At 44.2% G+C, this 22,322-nt stretch overlaps 2 protein-coding genes across 7 annotated transcripts in view; one reads left to right on the plus strand and one right to left on the minus strand.

Moving 5' to 3' along the window:
* RPL35A (ribosomal protein L35a) lies at positions 1-3,571 on the minus strand. The gene is made up of 5 exons (XM_058031495.1): positions 3,510-3,571; positions 3,138-3,180; positions 1,855-2,007; positions 861-1,005; positions 1-59 (listed from the first exon to the last, which is right to left on the minus strand). The coding sequence occupies exons 2-5, from the start codon at positions 3,146-3,148 to the stop codon at positions 36-38; spliced, it is 333 nt and encodes a 110-aa protein (XP_057887478.1). The 5' UTR covers positions 3,149-3,180; positions 3,510-3,571; the 3' UTR covers positions 1-35.
* IQCG (IQ motif containing G) overlaps positions 3,561-22,322 on the plus strand; it is a 25,135-nt gene continuing 6,373 nt past the window's right edge. For 2 of the 6 annotated variants that reach the window (XM_058031485.1, XM_058031491.1), the window contains exons 1-7: positions 3,798-3,834; positions 7,664-7,811; positions 10,978-11,183; positions 12,227-12,355; positions 14,261-14,342; positions 20,340-20,501; positions 21,092-21,166. In XM_058031485.1, coding sequence (XP_057887468.1) covers positions 3,812-3,834; positions 7,664-7,811; positions 10,978-11,183; positions 12,227-12,355; positions 14,261-14,342; positions 20,340-20,501; positions 21,092-21,166 — 825 coding nt within the window. In that variant the 5' untranslated portion in view covers positions 3,798-3,811. Of the gene's footprint in view, positions 3,632-3,797; positions 3,835-3,963; positions 4,511-5,813; positions 5,849-7,663; positions 7,812-10,977; positions 11,184-12,226; positions 12,356-14,260; positions 14,343-20,339; positions 20,502-21,091; positions 21,167-22,322 lie in introns of those variants that run through there. The other 4 variants (XM_058031487.1, XM_058031489.1, XM_058031488.1 and 1 more) reach the window with 4 other exon arrangements.

The following is a 22,322-nucleotide window of genomic DNA, read 5'->3' on the forward strand; positions in this document are numbered from 1 at the left end:
TTAAACAGCTTCTCCATTTTATTTTGAATAAAAATTTAGATCCTAGATGGATACAGCATCTGTAAAACACAAAACCAGAGAATCATGTTAGAAATCTTGTATTCAAACACACGTTTTGCAGTTACAATCTAGACCACGTTCACCTGCTATTAAAGCAATCCCCAGTTTATGCAGAAGAGTGTGAGAATGACTTGCAGGAGCACTTTGCTGGTGGCACAGACTCTGTGGCAGCCAGCCCTCCTGTGCACCAACAAGAGCTCCCATGGCTCTGGATTTCAGGAATTATCTGTGCTGTTTCTAAGGCACAGGAGAATGACAGAAAGAAAGGACTGCACCCCTCTTATACTCCTTTTGACAGCATCACTATGAAAATATGACATCACAACTCTGGGTGAGAGACCCGAAAAGGACAGTTCCACTGAAGCCCTGTGGCTAAAATGCCAACAGTGGGGACAGGTGGAAGTGGCCACGATAGAAGAGCACTGCCCTCAGTGAAAACATTTGGGACGCAAGAAAAAAAATCAAAAGGTGGAGGAGTAGAAGGGTGCAAAAATACATAGAACAGATTGGTGGAAAAGAAATCAAGGCAGCTTTAGAAAGGAGTTGAGTCCTGGAACTTGAAGAGCCTTTCCAGACAACCTGAGCAAGCACACAAACCTGACAAAGAGACAAACCTCCTCAGCATATGAAGCCAGGAAAAAGCCTCTCTAGGCTCCAAAATAAACAGTCACCGAGCCATGCTGAACACCCAGCAGCAACACAACAAAACCAGAATTCAAATGTTCCCTCATACTGTGTGGAATTAAAAGGCACCCCAAGACCTGCCAATAAATATCTTGCTGCTAACCACGTCCACTTACCACCCGGATTCTGTGTCCAATGGCCTTGGCAGGAAGGTTGGAGCGGAACTTGGCACGCACCATGCCGCTGTTCCCGTGGGCGCGCGTCACCTTCCCCCAGATCACGCGGGTCCTGTTGGGTTTGCCTCCAGGGGTTACCGTGTTGCTGGGGGAAAGGAGGCACAGAACAGCTCAGCAGGGCAGTCACAGCTCTGCTGTCACCAGCAGTGACAACTGAGGTGCCATATGTTCCTCTAAGGCACCTCAATAATTTAGCTCCCTAGCCATCTTTAACTAGAGCAACATCCACTTTTATTTAGCTGTGAAATTTTCCTGGCCTGGGATTTTCACTGTACCTTTCAAAGACATAATTACAGCTTGTAATTGATCAGAAGTTCCACTGGACAAGTATTAACAGCTTACAAAGCTCAAAAATTTGGAAAACACTTTTGCTAACAGGATGAGACTGAAAAATCAACAATATGAAATTGCCAACACCTTATTTCTTCAGACACACTGAAGGCAGGAGAAGAATAGGCCATTGCAATAGATGGCAGAAATCACCTTAAATGAAGAGCCATGGACCATGCTGGAAATGATGGTGGTCAAGTTACCAGTTTGATCCATTTTATTCAAGGTTAATTCTGACAGTACTCAAGAAAAAAAAAAAAAAGAAGTGGAAGCAATAAGCAGCTGATCCCATGGTGTCTACCAATGGCAGCAGAGCAGAAGTGAGAGACATTGCTCAGACACACAAAAGTCAGAATACAAATTCATCCAGGCTTCACAAAATCACTTTACTGTTTAAGTAACTCAACAGTTTAAAGTATTTAACACAAATTCACCCATCTCAATTTACTCCATCGGCCCACCTTCAGTTTTTGCCAAGCTTAGGCAAAACTTGTTTCTCATCACACTTGCTCTCTAATGTCTCACGTAATATCATTGTCTCCTAGCATTTACAAAGCCAATACAGGAACTGGCTAATTCAGCACAAGAATAAAACATCACTTACTTTTTAGCTTTGTACACATAGGCACACCTCTTGCCCAGGTAGAAGTCTGTCTCCTGACGGGCATAAACACCTTCAATTTTCAGAAGGGCCGTGTGCTCCCGCTGGTTTCGGAGGCCACGTTTGTAGCCAGCAAAAATGGCCTTGCACCACAGCCTAAAGACATGGAAAACATCTGTGAATTATGAATCACTCCAAAGTAACAAAAATAAAAACAAATCACAGGCTGCTTCAGCAGAAACTAATTCCACACCAGTAGAAATCAGCAGGGGAAATAGCCAACTTTTACAAATCACTGCAAATACTTATGTTCAATGAAAAGAGGAAAGCTGAGTATATGGAACATGAAGTATTTGAGAGAATTTTGCATTTTCTGCTTGTCATAAACTCCTGGCACAACAATACTGGCTTCATACTAAGTTTCAAATGCTGCAGCATTAGCAGATATTGTTCCTAAATATGTACTAACAACGAGTAAACATTGCTTTTTTTCTACACACCACAGCAACTCTCCTGTGTTGCAGTAACTGCTATAGAAGGCATGAGCTGCCCCTGATTTGTAGCTTTAAAGGAGTGAACAGCCACAGCAACAGCCTGACATCCCCTGGACATAGGCACTGCACAAACCCCCCAGTAATTCTTCAGGACAATTCTTCAGGCACTGAAGAAGTCATTCTAAGACCTGTCCCACGCACCGAGCAGACAGCACATCTGGCCCAAGGACATCCAGCATCTGCCCCGGAGTCCAGCAGGATCCAAGTGAGATACCCAGTTCTACCTGCCACACGTGTAACAGGACATAAACTCCAGAGATAATAAAGCTGTGATTCACAGAACCATCGAATGCTTTGGGCTGGAGAGGACATTTAAGACCATCCAGTTCTGACTCCCCTGCCAACTCAATCCCTACGGTGGCACAACAGAAAATTCACCCATGAGAAAAACACAATACCCTGTTTACTCAAGGAAAAAGTCCATCCCAAAGCTCCACTGTACACTGGAGATTAACAAACCCACAAATGTCACACTGATATTTACTGACAGGCCAGGGGGAGCGCAGCACATCGGAACAGCACCTACAACCAGCTCAAGAGACTTCAGAACAGGGACACACAGCAGCGGGCGTTCAACAGGGCCCGGTAGGACACCGGGCAGAGGAACACCGGGCAGAGGAACACCGGGCAGAGGAACACCGGGCAGAGGAACACTGCTCATGGCCCACCGCTTCAACAAACGCTCTCAGGAACGTTCCGACAGCACCGAGCCGAGAGCCAGCACTCACTCACCTCCCGGTCATGGTGTCCTCCCGCAGACCCGGTCCCGGCAGGCCTGCAAACGACACACAGCCATGAGCCCCGGGCCGGCAGCTCCACCCGGCCCGGCGAGCGGGACCCCGAACACCCGGGGACTGCCCGGGAGCCACCCGGAGCTCCGGGAGCTTCCACTGCCCCCCAGAGCAGCCGCCTCAGCTCCGCTCCAGCCGAGGGCCCCAACGCGCGACTGGGACCATCCGCCGCGCATCGACGCCATCCCGCCTTGTCTCCGCCCCGGATCGCGCCATCCACCGCGCCCCGGGAGCCCCGCGCCCGCCGGCGGCCCCACAGCGGGGGCAGCATCCACCAGCCCCGCTCCCGGCCCGCGGCCCCGCTCCTCCTCACCCGCAGCGCCCCAAGATGGCGGCGAAAGAGACCCGCGGCCCGCTGCCTGCCGGGAAATGCGCCACGAGGACCCGAGCGGGCAGCCCGAGCCCTGCCGGAGTGAGCAGCACCCAGTAAGGAAGGTACCGCCCGTCCCGTGTCCCCTGTCCCGTGTCCCCTGTCCTGTGTCCCGTGTCCCCTGTCCTGTGCACGCGTGCTCCAGGGCGAGCCCCGCAAGATCGATCCCAGGAGGGACAGCCCCAGCCCCGCTACTCAGGCACCCGCCGGGCAGCCCCACGAGGCCCCCGAGCGTGGTGGTTGCCATGGAGACGGGCGGCGCATCCCGGTGAGGGCGGGAACGGGACCGGGAGTGGGAACGGGAGCGGGGGAAATGGGGGCAGATCCCGGTTAGAGGTCGAGGGGAGCGCGGGCCGCTCTGGGCAGGGCGAATGAAAATGGGCCGCGGCGGTGGAACGAACCGAGGGGCCCGAAGAGAGGCAGCGCGGGGGGAGAGAGCAGCCCTCGGTGTTCGCGGTGGGCTCCGGGCCCTGCTCGTCGTCCGATGTTCTCACCCTCAGTCAATGAATCATCTCCACATTTATTTTACTTCTGATATCGCCTTGGAGGCAGAAAACATATTTCGACACTGAAATCCCTGTAACACATTCCTTTATTTTCCAAAATAAGATCTGGAAGCATGTACTTACCCATTTGCTCACGTCAGGGTTATTCACTCCCGATTTCTGCCACTTCCCTCACACTGCCAGAAATCCAGGTGCATTTTCACAGCACTTGAAGTGATTTAGGGGAAGGAAAGTGAAGGGAAGGGAAACCTTGAGGAACCTTGATGGTCCCTTTCCCTTTCCTTCTCTTCCCATCCCTTTCTTTCCCTTCCTCTTCCTCTCTCCATTCCTCCTCTTTTCTCTCTTTTCCTTGCCCCTTCTCCCTCCCCCCTTATTATTTTTTTTTAAATGAGCACCTTGCTGTCATAGTGTTTCAAGCAGGAAGCAGAGCTGTGTAAGGTAAGGCCACACCTATTTTACTTTTCAAGAGACCTTTCTTTGGTAGAAATGAAGTTACTTGTGATTTCTGGCTCAGCTGTTGCTCCTGTGGATATTCAGAACCTCTCTTTGCCAAGCATTTGCCAAACAGATCTAAAGAGGATGTGACATTCTCAGCTATGCATTTTATCACTGGAATTCACTGGAGTCTCTTCTCTTGACTACAAGGAATGCTGCACAAAATGCTGCTCTTGTATCCATTTTCCTTTATCAGGCAGCAGGGTGGGAGAAATGAACATCCAGGACTCTCACACAGCAGAGGGAGCTGCAATCCCCGAAGGAGCAGGAGGCCAGACCTTTTATACAGTTGCTTTAAAAATTATTACTTGATATGTTTTTCTTTCTCTTTATATCAGCAGGGAAAGAATGTCATCCAAAAGTCACAGGGGAATACTTTTTTTTTTTTTTAATATTATTAATAAAGTTTAATGAGGGATTTCAGCAAATAAAACAGTGCAGGGTGATGCCAGTGGATGGTCTGAGGGGCACTGTGCTGACACTGAAATCCAGAGCAAGCAGCTCATATCTGTAGAGTTTGCTAATTCACAGACAGTGGTTTCCTTCTCAAGTCCAACTTAACACAAGCCCAGACCCTGCTGGCTTGGCACATGGATCTGCTGAGCAAGGATGGGGATGTAAGAGAAGATACACAGGAGGAGCAAAGCAGCAAAGGGCCTTTAGAGAAACATTCCAGCTGCCAGCTGTCTTGAAACATATTAATATCCTGAATTAATCCTCTCCGGGTCAGAAGCTGCTAATGGAAAAGAGGAAAAGCTGCTGCATCCTCCTTTGTTTCCAAATAAGTCACTTTTTCCTATGAGAGCTGCATGTGTTATTTTTTTTTTCCAAAAATGCTGCTGTAATCATCTGTCACAGCTATCTCCCAACACATCTTTTTTCACCATATTTTTAGCATTATGACTCCACATGTAATAGATTATTCTTAGGTTGTTTAGACTTAAAATATGGATCATGGATTTCTGAAAAAGATAAAAATGAGTAAAACATAGAAAAATATTTTATTAGTGTCTGTTGACTGAAGACACTGCTTTTCTTGATGAAAAAATGCTGCATCTCCAGATCTATAATTGATTCCAAGGTTGACAAGAAAAGTGATCGGTTTAGTGTATTATACAGATCATTTGCCATTTTTTTTTTGTTAATACTTTTATCAGATTCCTATCTCAAGTTGTTATAATTAAAATAAAAGAGAGAAAAAAATCTGAGAAGCAAAGGGATGAAATCACTTCCTTCTTTGTCCTAGGTGACCATCAAAAGCCCTGCTCAGAGGAATTAGATGTAAGTGGTTACAAACAATACAAGTGTAGTGAACATACTGATAATATTCAGAATCATTACTTTGCTGTTATCTTTTCCTGCCATGATTTAGACAAGCTTCTTGAAATAAATCAGGATGCCTCTGCCATTACCTTGGCTGAAAGGCTGTTCTGCATCTTCATCCATTCAGGAGTTAGAAACCTTATCACAATGGCCTGGCTTAGGGGAATTTACTCTCCCTTGACCCAGAGCAGTATTATCCTTTACCTTAAATACCTCTGTCTCTCCCTGGTCTCTGCCCTTCCTATGGATTTACTGAGAGCAATCCCAGTCACTGCCCTGGGCACACTTTCTAATCTCATCCCCAGGGAGAGCCCTGTCCTCTTCCAGCACATTTCAACAAGTGTTGCATTAAACAACTTCCTGCAACAGACAGGGATGTCAGGAAATAGATGTGTGAAATCTGAGTTTGTTTTGAGTTTGAATCTTTTGTTTGTTTTACCTATTCTGTACTAACAGACATCAAATAAACCTGCACTGAAAAGTGGCTCTTCTTTTCTGCCAAGTGAAATTAACTTCATGATCCACCTCTAAATTACGTACTTTCTTCAAAAAAAACAACAAAAAAGGAGGAGGACAAATGAGAACTGCTACAGAAATGTTATAGCAAGTATGAATCTTTTTAAACACTTGCTTATGAAATATCACTGATTCCCAGTGATGCAGAGCAAAGCTGCCTTCAAACCTCTTTAATTTTCACAGAATATGGCCATGTCCTATGCTAACAGGGACTGCCTGATGTGTTTCCTTGGCATGCTTACAGGTTGGGCTGTAATATTTTGCAGGCTTAGGATATGTTTATGCAAGGGTTTTACAGATGGCACAAATCCAGTTGTAGGTAGAGCAGCCAAATTAAGATTTTGTTAGTGGCTGTTGATACTTCCATTGCAATGACATTCAGGATCTCAGCCACCTCAGACTGCAGTTGTGCTACATGTTGTACAAGAAATACCTGCTTTGTATGTACAGGCTTTGGAGGGATTGTCCAATGGCATATCAAAACATTACCATTCTCAGAGAATTTCCCCATTGTTGTGCAGGTGCTTTCTTAGGTATTTTTGGATTAATAGTGAATTTTCACTTTTCCTTAGAGATGCTTTCACAATATTACATCTGTAGGCAAGTCAGAGGGGTGCTTAAGTGTATGTCAGAGCAGTTTCATGTTTGAATTGCAAGTTAAAATAAAATAATGCAGAAAATTAACGATTGTTTACTCAGTCCAGATATTGGTTCTTATTTAACTTTCAGCATCTTAAGATGGTAACAGTTCCTGCTGAGAGGGGACTGGGATCATAAAAGTGTGAAGGCTACACAGTAATATTGAGGAATGATTAGAGCATGAATGTTCACCCTCTGACACTTTAAAGGATATGGATTTATGTTTTTCTTATGAAAAGGCACCTTTCTTCTGTCATTTCCCAAAGTCCACTATGATCCACTGCTCCCCCTGAACTGAATACTGAGGCACCTCACCCAGTTTGTGCCCTCCATACCCATTCCCTTCTCAGCCTGTCTACCCAGATCTGCTGGAGGAGGGACCAGGACTTCTTTGTTTTGTGAAAGCTAAACATTCCCACTGTCCCTGAATGCAGCCATTAGCAGAGCCCAGCTCCTCTTATAAACAGTGTATGGAAGGTTATAAACAAAGCCAGGGAAGTATATGTAAGGCTGCAATAAGGCTATTTTGGGTCTACCTTTAGTTTAAACTACTCTTGCTGACATTACTAACACCACAGCATTTTTCTGATTGGTATCTTTTATCTTTGTTCCTCCTAGCAAGAACACAGAGACTAAACAAATGGAAAAAATCACTCATGTGGAAGCTCTGATGTTTGGTGCTGTGCTGGAGAGCTGTGTGGATCAGCTTACAATTATTGGATACATCATGCCAGTTCCACCTTCAGACAAGGCAGACATCAACCTTGTATGTGCCACTGCTTTAAAAGATGTATATAATATATTTTTTTCCTTTGTCTTGGTTTTATATCTTTTAGCAGCATTACAAAAAAATTAACTCAAATATATTTTCTGTGATTCTATGACTCTTGGGTGAAGAAACACAATAAAAGTTACCTAATTTAAATATTTATATTGCAGCATCACTGAGAAGCCTTGGTCAAGAATTTGTGCAAAGGACTCTTCTGATCCAAGATGAAGTTTCTAAGATTATGATTTTAAAATCTCTGTGGTTAGACAATAAGCAAAGAATTGGGGGAAAGGAAGCAAAACATATGTAGGCTCTTCTGTAGATACAGAGCTATTTTAAAAGTAGAAATGTATAGGTTATTTCAAAGTACTCAAAACCAGGTTAATTCTATTCCTCTCCAGGTCCATGCCAAAGATCCTTTTGTTCCCACAATGTATTAAGAAAGATGCATTTCAAAATATATTAGTAACTACCCTTTCTCAGTGCTCATTAATTATTAGTAATAATAATTAATTTATTATAATAATTTATAATTATAAATAATAATAATAATAATTATTATTTCTAACAGGCATCATAGCTAAGATGGTTGGGCAGAGATGTGGAGAACAGAGAATTCCTAATGCTCAGGCAGGGGTTTGTTGCTGTGGAGGAAGTGGTGTGACATTTCTGTTAGACATAGGAGTCAGGATGGAGTTACACTGATTTTCAGGGCGGGAACGATGCTGAGTCTGTGCCATAGAGGGCACTGCTCCCCTGAAAGACTCCCGGGAGCGGCCTCAACTGCTCCCAGAGGATGCTTCTCCCTCTCTTATGTGCCAGCAGCAAAAGACAGAGAAAGAGCAAATCTCTGGGACAGCAGGAATTGTCCTCTTCAGACACACAGACTCAGGTTGATAGATCTACTGAAGGGACATGTAAATTACAGAGAAAACACCTTTGCTTTTCTCTTCAATCACAGATGCTCATTTTCACCGAGTCACATCTTAGAACACAACTTTCTCACAGGTTAGAAACCCTACTTGTGTTCTTAAAGATTTCAAAACAATTTGAGGAGGAAACAATTTAGAAACAAGAAAATGGCTTAGGGAAGCTACTTGCTAACTTTGGTGCTCTGTAATTTGCTACTCCTCCCTGTTTCTCAGATTACATTTGGCTGTTTTCATTGTATTTGTACAAGATCTGTATTTGCAAAGTACCCTGGAGTTCTATCAGGCAGACAAAGCAATGGCATTTTCAAAGACTGACATCTGAAATTCAGTTGATGACATTTTTGAGAGGATTAATCACAGTGTTGGCCAGCACCTCACTGATTTTCCAGATTGGATGCTCTTGCACATTTCTTCACACAGTGCATGCCCCAGAGGAAGGCAGCCTTTCTATTTGCTGGATTTTGGGCAACACACAAGCACTTAGGAGACTACACAGATGGTAACACATGCAGTTTATAAAGTTCTTGCTTTTACATAGTTATTTGTTGATTATTAGTGTGTAACTACCTACTGTTTACAGACAACTCAGTTATTGCCTGCCTTGAACTTTCCTAGACATTAAAAAACATCAGAACATTCATAAAATCTACATGATATTAAAGCAGTTTGTTTACCAAAATTAGTTCTTTCTGAAGTGCAGTTGTCACCAACCAGCTATTTGAGCCCTTTTTTTTTACTAATTAACAATGCAATTTTCATTGGACAGTGTATGTTTTGTATATGATTAATTGAATGTAAATTTAACAGTCCAAAAATTAAGCACATAGTCACTTATCCTCCTTCTGTAGTCACTGATGAGTCAGGCACTGCCAGAGGTTGATCCATCCCAACCAGAGCTGTCCAAAACACTCAGCATGAAGCAGTTCCTTGCAGTGCCCTCACAGACTGCAGCAGCACCTCCAGCCTCTGACAGAGCCTTGCCTGACTTGCCTGACAAGTAACTTTTGCAAGTACTCCTGGCATCCACAGCTGCTGCCCTGACCACTTGTTTTCTCTGCTCTGCTGGCACAAATGTGTGTGTGGTTGTGGAAGGATCTGGACTGAGAACTAGTGTTGCTAAAAATAACTTTTTTTTTTTCTTTTTTGCTGGAAAATGTTTCATCACAGTGAATTCTCTGTCTGCTTCCCCAAGCAGCCGGGGTGGGGAGCAGGCAGCTGTGCACAGGGATGGGGCTGGCAGAGACTGTGTTAGCTGCAGTCAGCAGTGCTGTTAGGAAGTGTTCAGCCACAGAAATGCTGCTAGGCAAGCAACAAAATGTTCTCTTTTAATGTCCCAGTGTATACACCTGCATTTTATCCATAACACATAAAGCAGAGAATTTCCTAGAAGCAAGAGCTTAGCTGATTTTAAAGTGTACCTTTGCATTTTTGGGGGCTTTTCCTCTTTTAATGAAATTGTACTCAATCACAAGATACCTTTCCATGAAGGACAGAGATGCCAATATTTTGAATTTATCCTTTGAATTCAGCTGTTACTCTCAAAAAACCTGCTAAGTAGATAGCAGACAGAAAGTCTATTGCAATTATTTCCACACAGCTCTAGTTATAACAATTATTTTGTAGGGAAAGTTTCTGGTGACAGGCAGTGGGAAATGTCTAAGATGGAGAGAAGGAGGAGGAGAAACAGGCTAACAGTTTGTAAAAACTGCTGCAAAAAAGGAGGGAACAACTTGTTCTCTGTGCCTAGAGACCAGGATAACAAGCCAGGAGTTAAAATACTGTTGAGGAGGAGAAAATTTCTTATAGTAAAGAAAATTGTGAGGTGCTGGCAATGACAGGAGGGTGTGTAGTCTGCACTGCTGGAGGCCATTAAGAACATGTCAGATTAAGAACAGTCTGAACCATCATCTCTTGGAGTGAATGATTTCACCTTTTTAGGCCTTTTCTAGTCCTGTCATTTTAGGACTTTTGAGCCCATAAACTTCAATGAGCTACACTGTGTGCTCAAAACTAACCAACAGAAATGTTTCTGATCTTCCACTCTTGGCAAAATGTAACATGCACTATCAGCTGTTCTCAGTATAGCTTCATTCTAGTTAATTACTAATTTTCCTTCCTATCACATAATGTTGCAGAGGGTTTAGTTCTGCTGTGCAATGTGCAAACAGGTCTCTCTTATTCCCTTTTCCCTCATTCTCTTATTTCCCTTACCCCCTTTCATTCCCATCCAGGAAACGAAAGCAGTGATCCAGGAGGAGCTGGGTATCAACTTCCCAGAGCTTATGGCAGCAAAGCAAGAGAGTGGGCAAACAGTCCTGGAAAACACCGAACAAGAGCAGCAGCAGGGGAAAACTGAAGATCACAAAAGATCTTCCAAAACCCCCAAGAAACACATCACTCGGGCTCTAGAGAAGCTCAAAAAAATCTATGCTGACAGGTGAGTGAAGGACCTGTGAGGGATGCTCAGAGCTGTAAAGTTCTCAGTCTATCTTTTGAAAGCAAAAATAAAAAATCCTTGCTCTCCCACTGCCAGAGTACATCAGTCTCTGTCTGAAAGGAGTTCCTGTAGGGATAGGAGTGGTATCCTTCCTAGACCATTTAGTTCCAGCCTTTGCTTGCCTCTGAATGCTACCTAATGACCAGGAGTTTATTTTGAATGGAGCTGTAAAACATCACCCCGTTGATAATGGTTGCCTGGGCAGAAATCATGCCAGGCACTAATCAGTGCTCATGTTCTGGTACCTGGATTCAGGTGCCTTTAGGTGATCCCACATGCAAAGGGAGATCTGAGCCTTGTTTTTGAACTTGGTCATTCTGCAGGGCACACAGAGCTTCTGTGGCAGTTATAGCCACTATAGAAAAGGTAATGTATATAAAAACTAAAGATTTTCTTTCTTTTTTAAAACAAACTTTATTCCTGCACCTAAACCAGTGCCCTGATTTGCAGAAATACCAACAGCCTTTGGTTTGAAAGAGATTATGCAGCTGAATGCTCAGTATGCATTTTTCTGCATCCTGGCTTCTGTCATTTAATGTCATTTCAACAATAGGTTTAAGGAAGATTCTGACACAAATGAGGAAAATGCAGCTAAAATGTAAATGCCACATGCATCATGATATTCCAAGGCCATGTATTACATGGCCAGGTCTCATTTTCCAAGATCCACCTGCCATCACTGCTGCAGGCCAGCAGCCTTCTTAATGGCAACACAGTCTGGCACAGCATGGATATGTTTGAGCCTCTTTGCAATTTTCCAGAGTAGCATGCTGGGCAGCATTTTAAATTATAAATTTCCAGCAGCTCATAATACTGAGTTCTCCAGATGTACAATAAACAGATACCACGGGAGAAGCACTCCTGGGTTTGATAGGACATAAGACCAGAAAAGGGATATTTTATTTCCCTACATTTTACTGTAAACAGTAATGGATACTACCAGCACCTGTAAAGTATTGTTGTGTTCCTTTTCTTCCTGGCAGGCAGTATGCAAGTGATGTAATCACAGTCACTATTAAAAAGATGGAGGAATTGGGAACATTTAGTAGCCTAACAGATGCTAATGAGAGAGAGAAGGCAAGAAAGGGCAAGTTTTATGACATCCTCAGCAGGTCAGTGTTGTGTTCTTCCCTGTTTAAATGCTGAAAGCCATTCCCACTCAGTACTTGCTGAAAAGGAAATAAAACCCAATAAAACTAAAATACAGAAGGGATGCCTTTTAAAACTTGAATTATTCTGTTTGCTTTGCAAACTGCAAATTTTCCCCTTTGGAAAGAAACAGTGGATGGGTCTGATACTGATCTGAGATAGGAATTGCCTGAGCTTTGACCACAGTGGACACCAGTGGCTGAATTAGTGCAAATGCCTCATTTCAATTAAAACATAATGTGATGTAGGAGCTCCTTGATCTTTAACTTCTGTCCCCAGTGAAAGCCAGAGCAGCAGAGGATCTGTTCAAATCAGGGCCAGCAACATATGGCCTTTAGGTTGTCTGATGCCCAGGAGAATCTGCTCTGACCCATATGCTAATGGGCTCCCTTTTCCCAGCAGCAGTGAGGGGTTAGCACAGATGGTGACAGAGGGGTTGTATTTAAGGCTAATCCATAAGCCACTGTGCTGTGATTCTTTTCTGTCCCAAATCTTCCAGGGTACACATTTGTTATAATCTCAGCTCAAACTGGTGATTTCTCAGCTCAAACTTTTGAGCCTAAAGATGGGGTTTTTTTGGGGGTTTTTTTCCCCTTTTTTTTTTTTAGGATGCAAACCTCTGGTTCAATCCCAAACTGTCAGAGAGAATTGCAGACAAATATTTCACCACTTTAAAGCTACCTCAGTGTAGCAGCTCAGGCCCCTCACTGAGGGTGCACAGCAAAACTGCTCTCAGTCATGATTTGCCAGGAGTGCAACCTACTGGAACTGCTCTTGTGGTGACTCAGGGATCTGCCTCCAGGGCAAATCTCCCGCTCAGTGCAATGTGTGACTTCAAGCATGAAACCCAACTCTTCCACTTCCACTGTCTAAAACCAAGGGATTTATTGTTTATCCATGGAAGGGACAGAAAGCAAGAATGAGATTAGCAATTGGCTGTGGAGTAACTATCCAATACTGACAGGTAGAAAAGAGCAGACAAATTATAATCAGAAAGGACATAATCCTTTTTATCCCCTTCTGTCAATCATATCTAGCCATGTTGTACTATACATTCTTTTCATGGAATGAACTTGATCTGTCCTTCAAGATAATAAATATTTGCCTCATTTTGTGTAAATACACTGTTCTGAAAGCCACCTGCTGTGAGATGATGGGAGACTCCTTATCAGGAGCTTTTGTTCATCAGTCACCCAGATAAGGACTCTGAAAATGAAATGCATGTGTGATTGTAATGTTGGAATAGGATACAAAGTTTCAGGGACCAATGGTAGTATTTACTGGCTTTAAAACTAATCACAAGCATAAAATCTAAGAGAAGCACTCTGAGTGAAACAAGATAATAATACCTAGAATATTTACTGCATCTGTTTTATTTTAGACAGATGAACACTTCCTTCAGGTCCCTTCATGATCTCAGAACCTGGGGCAGTGCTTTTTGGAAGATTCTAGGTCTGATATGAAAGAAACAACATTCTCATGCACCTAATAACACAATTTGGCACTCTCTGCTGCTCAGGCTTGCTATTGTATAGAATCTCAAGGCATTTTTTGCCTAAATGTAGAAACTGTGACTCAATGACAGCCATCTTCCATCTCCACTATAATAATTGCATCATCCTCAAATCCATTCCAGGCCTTCAATAAGAGCATCCCCTGTTTTTTTTGCTTGTTCTCCCTTTTGTTCCCATCTGCCTTGCTCAGTCTATGCACCTCTTCTTTCAGGATTTACTGACCAAGTCAGTAGTTTTGGTGAGAAGTCTTTGTTTATCTTACCTCAATGTATCAGGAGACAGGAAGTTCCTCTTCTAGGTAAACAGCTCTTGTCTTTTTTGATATATTCAAGTGATTGTATTTTCCCACCTCAGGGAGGAAAAAGGAAAGAAGGACATAAAGGCACTCCAGAAACAGCTGCAAGAAGTCAAGAAACAAACTGGTCAAGACCTTCAGGTGAGAGCACTTAGCACTGGGCATCTTGCCAGGGGGAAGCCTGTTAGGAAGCTGGCCTCTGCTGCCCAGCACTCAGGGGGGCCATGGCCATACACAATGAGCCACCACTTAGGAGTACTGGAGCAGAATAATTACAATAAAGATTTGTACTTGGAATAAGCCCACTAATGACTTCAAGAGCAGCATCTGATGGTTTTCAAATGGAAGCTCAAAATGCTCATAATCATGAGAGACCATGGTCAAATTAGAATATCCCAAAAATTCTGCTGGGAGTGACAAAGCACAGATAGTGCAATCAGTAAGAAAGAGATTATCTGCAGATAACAGTATCTAAGGTCCTGTCATACTCAGTCATGACAGATCATTTGGCACAGAAGGAAGTGTGCCAAAGGGAGTGAGAAAGACACCTGTCATAGGGGCAGGCCATTTTTCTACCTACATTTTCATCTGGGGAAAGTGTCATTCTATTAATCTGTTTTTCTAGGCTTCCAGACATCAGAAAATCCCAAACATGCCCACACAAGGGCAGATCAATGTTATTGCACATATGCTGTCAACTTAATCTTTCTGGAAAGCTTCAGCCCTTCTGTCTGCATCGTGCAAAGGTTGTGTGCATGCACAATAAATATGGGGCATTCTGGAAATATAAAACTTGCTACACTAATGCAGATCAATTGAATGGCTTATCACTGGTCACTTTGATGTTCACCAGACAACTCAGACTGGATGCTCATTCAACATGGAAATGTAACCTGGCCCTGCTGAGGCAGATGTGTGATAGCAAACAAGCAGAAGGGAAGCTGGGGCAGAGCTGTACAGGGGCTGGGGGAAGGAACTAGAATCTGACACTTGGTTCCGTGGTGAGCAAGAGGATAGCAAGGGCATCTGAGGAAAGAATTGGTGTCACTGAGCTTTGTCTTTGGATAAAAGTGTGGAGAGTAATCAAGCCAGGATATAGTTGACTACAGACAGGAATTTTAAGCTCCAGACATGCTGGTGAAGTTTGGTTTGTAGAACACAAAGGTTTTGTGTTGGCAGCCTGGATGCATACACAGTGGACAGTTTAATTGTAAATACAGGGGAGACATATTTGCTTCTCACACTGTCCCTTCTCAGTCAGACTCTGATGGCTCCTGGGAAGTTCCTGCTCTCCCACTCCCCAGGCTGGTGAATGTTATAAGGTATTTCTCCATCTGTGTAGTGCTCTGCAAACCTCACCATGTCCATGCACACAATATACATACCCAGTCCTGGTTTAATGCCTTCCCAGGGGCTGTAATCATCCTGTCTGGTACCAGCAGCAATGTCCCGGCCCTCCACAGTCAGGGGGATCTTCTCTGTGTCCTGCCCTGCACCTCTCCTACCTCCTGCAGTCATAAAAATGTGTGTAGCTCCCGTGCTGAGGGGGGCGGATCTTCTTGTCCTTTCTAATTCAGTTCTTGGGTTTTGCCTCATCAAGTGGGATTTGCACTTATCTGGGATTTTTAAAAAAAAATATTTCAAGCTTAAAAGTCCTTTTCTGAGCTCCCTTATAGTTTCAGCTTTGATAAATCAAAGACAAGACTACTTTAAAGTACTGCTTTCCTCCTGTGCCAAAAATAATGGTGTCTCACTGTGTCTCCCAAGGGAGAATAATTTCTATTTGCTTCATATGGGATTTTCCCATAGGCAGTTTTACAGACACTTGCATGATTTGTCACCTTGCCAACTAATTAAAAATAAAAATACAGCTTCACTGACTTTGGAGTACTTTGAACAGCAGTAATAATGCACAGACCTGTAGACAAAAGCCTACATGGCTGAGAAAACAAAAGCGAGCAATTCTAATCCTGGAACCAGAAAAACACGGCCTTTGTCTCACTCATGTTGCTGTGAATTTGTATTTTCAGCCTTTCTACCTCTTAATAAGATGCTAATTAATAGTGTATTAACCTGCTCAACTCATTTTTCTTTCTAATGGAACACAAATCTAATGCTACATGTTCTGTATTTTGTTTTCTCTTGGAAAGCACTGATGTCTCTAAAAGAGCTGAAATGGTGCATCTGGTTTTGCTCTTACCTCTCTGTGCAGGAGCAGCACTGGTAGCTCAGGTTTGGCTGCAGGGGGTCTGTTTGCTGCTGCTCTGTTCATTTCATAGTTTCTATGAAAATACTTTCTCTGGTTTCCTGGACAAGTAACAGCAGCCTGTGCAGCTTTTGAAACATATTAATATATCATACAGGATTATGCAGCATAAGATAAAAATTTAGGAATGTAAAATTTAGCATTCCTGCATTGTTCTTCACCCAAAGACTTTTTATGTCCTGTAGGTTTTGTGGTGTACTCCTGTTATACATGTGTGCAGGTAGTGGTGTCATTTTGTAACAAGCAGTAATGTTACAGCTACCAAACAGACAGAAAGCCAAGCCACTGCACCACAGGACCAGTGAAAACAGATCTGTAACTTTAATTCTTTGTCAGTTCTCATAACACACCCAGACCCACTGCATCAGTGCATCACTCAGTCATGCTTTTAGTAGCAAGATTAAAACCCATGTTTCTTCCCTTTTCCTCTCCCAGGAGGACAAATGCATCAACAGAGTGTTCTGTGCAATGTTTTAAACACATACACACACCCACTGGTGCATGTTTCTACTGGAGATATGCACAGGATGATTACAGCAGAAGGCACAGGTTTTGTGATGGTCCTGAGCTTCCCTGCTGGCAGAGCCCCAAGGATCACTGCAGGACCTGGGGCTGGTGCACTAGATCCAGAGGGGCAGGGTTTTCCATAGGAGTGCTGCTGCCAACAGGTCTGCTCCCTCTGCCAGCAAAGTGCCCCTCCAGGGGCTCTCCTGCAGCTGCTGGCATTGCTGCTGAGCTGGCCAAGGGCTGCAGAAACGTTCTGTCCATGCCCTGCTGTCCCTGGGGCACAGACATTCCCCGAGGGTGCTGTGGAGCTGGGACAGTGATGCAGGCAGAGCCCTACTGAAGTGCCTGCAGGGCTGCTGCTCCCCTGTTGTGGTTTCAGGGGAGTGAGCCCAGGCTGCAGCAGCTGTGTGGATCCAAGCTCATCTCCAGGCCCTGCAAGCTGAGATGCCACAGCTGCCAGGAAGAGCTTTGAGCTCTGAGCACTCGGTGTGGGAGCAAGGCAGAGCAGGGCCTCTGTCAGCACAGAGCACAGCACTCCTTCCCCTGCCAAATGGGCAGCATTGCACTGCTGCAGAATTCCTCAGACTGTTTACTTCTGGGGGCTATTTTTGTAACCAGCTGTATTTTATGACTGTAAACACTAATTGCTGTGGAAGAGCTTGGTGGCACTTACAAGAGAGATAAATCAAAGTGAATGAAAACATAGGAGTGTGGATAAGGTTTCCAGCTAAGTGCAGCTGCTTTTGCAGCCAAATAGCATCTGTGGGGATGACTCCAGTGGCACCAGGTGACAGTAGACAGGCCCCTGAGCTGATGTCTGTGAGCTGAGAGATCAGAGAAAATCAGCTTGTTTACCTGCTTGTGAAGCAGTCTGGCTCCTGACAATTATTTCCTGGGTTTTGATCTTGGTCTCTGCCAGTTTTCTGATAGTTTTGGATATGAGGGACGATTTGGTTTGGCAGATTCAACACTGAAGTCATCCCAAATAAGCAGCCCAGAGATTTACTGCATCAGCTATGAAAGCATTCCATGTCCTGGCATGGACCTTTGCTATGATAAACCAGAATGAATAAATATTAACTCATTTTCCCAGTTACTGTCCCTGAAGTTTGGGGAACAGCACACTCTGCAGATGGTACCCACAGCTAGTGGGCATTTACTGCTGCATTTACAGCCTTGAGCTAAATCCCAAAGGTGCCCCAGCTCTGCAGGTCCTGCAGCAGGAGCTGCCCTCACGCCCGCAGCCCGCATTCCTTGGCCAGGCAGATGCTGCTGTAAACCACCCGTGGGTTTTGCATTTCACTTCCTGTCTGCTTTAGATTGTGTAACCAAGCCCCCAGACTCCCCACCTCTAACCAGTGTGTTTTACAACACTGCAGACCAAATCCAAACCACAGACATGCCATTCACCAGAGAAAACAACAGAGCAGATGGGCCCCCATCCCGGCTGAGGCCTGGGGCATGGGAATCAAAAGCACTTTTTTTCTTTAATAAATGTGAAATGAAAAAGAAAATAACCTGGTGAGAAGTTCATGCTCTGCCCCAACTCTCTGAGTACTTTGTAACCTAGGCTGAACCCTTATTTTCTGGCAAGTTTGCAGATCATGAGCAGATAGCAGTAACACACTGACATCAGCAGTGTTTGACTTCCCTGAGCCTCAGTGCCACAAAAAGTTGTGGGTTTGCTTTTTTTAAATTAGCATCTCCTCAGTCTCTCTGCTGGCTCTTCAGTTTGGACATCATTCCACTAAGACCCAGGAAGACAATCTCAAAATAGAGTAGTACACTCACATCCCCTGTCTGCTGACCAGGAACACAACTCCTCCCAATGGCCACCAAAATTCCATGCCAGGGAAAATGAAGGCCATGACCAGAAACCTTAATGAGGCACAAACAGCTCATGTCTGTAGCTCTCTGCAGTCATATGATGATATGGCCATAAAAATAGTATCTGATGTTTGAAACATTGAAAAACATGTGAACATCTTTGAACCCACAAAACAGCATCAGCCAAGGCCCCAATTATCCTGAGCCTCATAAAGGTACTCTACTCTTCCTATGCATGACAAGGGGTGCAGAAGGAAGGACTTTCCTTTTAACTGTTCCAAACTCTTCTTATAAGGAGACTTTTTCCAAATGAGTCATGCTGCAAGGGCTTTCAAACACAGCACTATTGAGCTGGCTTCTTTTAGTGGCATTTTTCCATGTTTACACAGCTACGGAATGCGAGGTGCTTCAGAGACAAGATATGTGGGCTTCAAAAAATGTCAGCACTTTGGTATTTCATCTTCAGCTGTGGAGGTTTGGCTGATGAATATCAAACCCACCACAGCATGGCAGGGAAGCAAAGAGAAAGGCTGTAATGGAGCAGTTGGGTGCATTCACATTGATCTTGCATAATTACACAGGAAGCTTTGATGACCTTTTTAACTCAATAAAGTCTTCATTTTACAGGCATTTGTCCCAAGTTCCAACCCCAGGGTAATGAACCTTTATCTGCTATTCAAATAAATTAATTAAAAAGGAGTAAACAGAACAGCAATCCCAAATCAAGCAAATGCACTTTGCTTCCTAAGCATGCTCCAAAAGCTGGACAAACCACTCAGGATTCTGCTGTATGGGAGAACTCTAGGGAACAGAAAACTGAGCTTTCTGCCCCAGGAAAGCTCAGCTCCATTGCAGAGCAAGGCATGGGGAGAGGCTGGGACCTCATAGGCAGATTTTCCTTGACACTGCTTCCTTGGCCTGGGTGTGTTTTCATAATGAAGTGGGCACCATCTACCTGGTAAGATTTCAACAAAGAACTGTTTGAAAATACGAGCAAGTCAGCATTAGATTTGCACTTGTTCCTAAGGCTGTGTTTATACAGTTGCTGCATAACTAGAAAAAAAAAATAAATCCAGGGAACAGAGTATACTTTAGGATAACAAACTTTGGCTTTTGTGGGGCTGAGACATTATCCTCCTCTTAAGAGGCTCACTCACTGAGATAGTCTAATGCAAGGTGTTAGTAAAAGTAAAGCCTAACTTTAAGTGGTTAAAATTCTTTGGCTTTTATTAATGTTTATCTTAAGCATGACTGAATCAATTCCTTGACCAGAGAGCAGGCCTGCCTTCTTGCCCCACTCTGTTCCTCAGTCTGCTGTTTCCAGAGGCAATCACTCCTTGCTGATGGGTTTGTTGCTGCCTATACGGGTTACAGCTAAAACTAACCTTTGAAATGCTCCTTGAAATGGAGCAACATTCAAGTGAAAGTGAAGCCCATAGCTTTGTCTCTTCTGACTTTATCAGGGAGTGGAGAGATTAAAGAAGGTGAGCTGAACTCAGTTTCCAGGCTTACTTTTGTGCTGCTTTTGTCTCCACCAGAAACGAGAAAAAATTATTGATGGCCTTAAAGATAAGCTTCAAGAGATCACGGCCAAAGTGGACACAGAGAGCAACTACCTGAAGAAAAACTCAGATCTCCAGATCCAACTAACCCAGAAAAAGTGCAGCAGTGCAGAGAATGCCCTGGAGAAGGTAATCCAGGTAAGCCCTTCCCCATGGCCCATACTGAAAGGCCTCTCCATCTATTAAGGGAAAAGCCCTCCCTTGCTCCCCAGATGCCCTCTCTGTTCTCCATTGCAGTCACCAGCACAGCTGGTTGAGCTGGATGAGAAAACTCACTGGGGATAGACACCTTTATCTCTTCTATTGTTTTTCTGTATGATGCTGCAAACAGCAACAACAAGGATGGCATGGCTGTAGGAGACAGGGAATGCTTCAAGCAATGCCATGGCCAGAAAACCAGACCCAGAAGTGTATCCAAAGGTATTGGCAACCTGAGCTCCCAGCAGTGCCCCCAGCAGATTATACACAGAGCTGCTTCTGTGGCCATAAGGACTAGAAAATGGTCTGGTTTTGCAAGCATCTTTTTTTGACTGATCAAGGTCAGATCTAATTGTCCTTTTTTCATGGATGGCCTGGGAGCAAGGACTGCCTTGGCTGATTTTATCACTGGGCAAAATGTCTGTGGACTACACAGAGCTCCAGCACTTGTTACTCAGCTTTCAGCAGCAGTGTGTGCACACACACACACCAACAGTGTCTCACACATGTTCTGTCTGCTCTGATCACAGAATTTGAAGAGCAAAATTGATGAGGAGATTCAGCTTCACACAGAGACCGAAGATTTCCTCATGCAAGAGTATCAGGTATGTGTGACTGTCAGCCAATGCTTAAAATAGCAACCTATAAACAACATATCATCGATTAGTGCCTAAAGGAAAACAGTTATTGCTCCATCAAATGTACCAGGTTCATGACTGCTGCAGTTTGAATGATTACTTGTCCTCAAATCTTAATTAACCTAGCTCTCCAAGGCTTGGGATTTGCTACATACAGATATATTTCCTTAAAATTAGGGTTCATGTACTGAATTTCATTGTTTATTCAGGTGTTATGGATTTTTCCTCTCTCAGATAGTTGTATTTGGCTAACTGGAATTTTATTTAGACCCTACTTAGCTGTCACTGGGGCTCCCAGCACCCCCAGTGAAGAGCCCAAAGTAAGGGCTGTGCAGAGGGGAGGGACACTGGGGAGGGAATGACACAAACTGCCAGTCCAGCCTTACCTGAGGAAGAATTGGGGTTGGATCATTGCTAACCACAACTACTGTACGCATTTTCAGCAACATGAATGTCCTTGTGGTGTTGATTCAGAGGTTCAGAGCATTCCTGTTACTAACAGTGAATAACTTGACAGTGAATAATGCTGCAAAGTCTCTCATAAATGGTATGATGAGAAGAAAACCTGGACTGCTGCAGGGTGCCTGAGGTCACTGCCAGTGACAGAATTTAATAGGAGATAATACCTTTTTAAAAATGTAGTTTGAGTGCAAAGCAGTGGTGTATCTTGTGAGCAGTTGGACAGTGTGCTCTGCACCCCAGAGCTTTGGTGTGATCAATGCTCCCAGTGAGGGGACAGCCCCAGCACACGCTGAGCCTGGCTGAGCTCCAGCAGCAGCCCCTCAGCGCTCAGACAGCAGCTGCTGCCCTTGCAGGGGCTGCAGACAGGAGGATGGCCATGCCCTCCATCCCCCTTGTGTGTCCAGCTGTGATGCTGTAATGAGATTGATGCTTTTCCTCAGATTATTTTTCCATGGAAGCAATCACGGTGGTTGCTATGGAGAAGTTATTGGTGAATAGGAGGAAGTCATCTGGGTGCCTGTTTCAGAAACACCTGCCCTATTCATGAACACAAAGCCAAGTTCACAACCTGAAATAGTGTGAAGTGCTGTCCCCTGGGACCTTATTCCTGGTGTGCTGACCTTAATTCAGAAAGCAGGGAGGGAGTCAGGCAGAGGATAAA

The sequence above is a fragment of the Melospiza georgiana genome, chromosome 10, assembly GCF_028018845.1.
Source record: "Melospiza georgiana isolate bMelGeo1 chromosome 10, bMelGeo1.pri, whole genome shotgun sequence".
In the NCBI taxonomy this organism is placed as follows: domain Eukaryota; kingdom Metazoa; phylum Chordata; class Aves; order Passeriformes; family Passerellidae; genus Melospiza; species Melospiza georgiana.

Coding starts and splice junctions, on each gene's coding strand:
- RPL35A (XM_058031495.1), bottom strand. Junction 1,006..1,854: donor TATGTGTACAAAGCTAAAAA/GTAAGTGATGTT, acceptor CCTTTCCCCCAG/CAACACGGTAACCCCTGGAG. Junction 60..860: donor TTGGACACAGAATCCGGGTG/GTAAGTGGACGT, acceptor TGTGTTTTACAG/ATGCTGTATCCATCTAGGAT.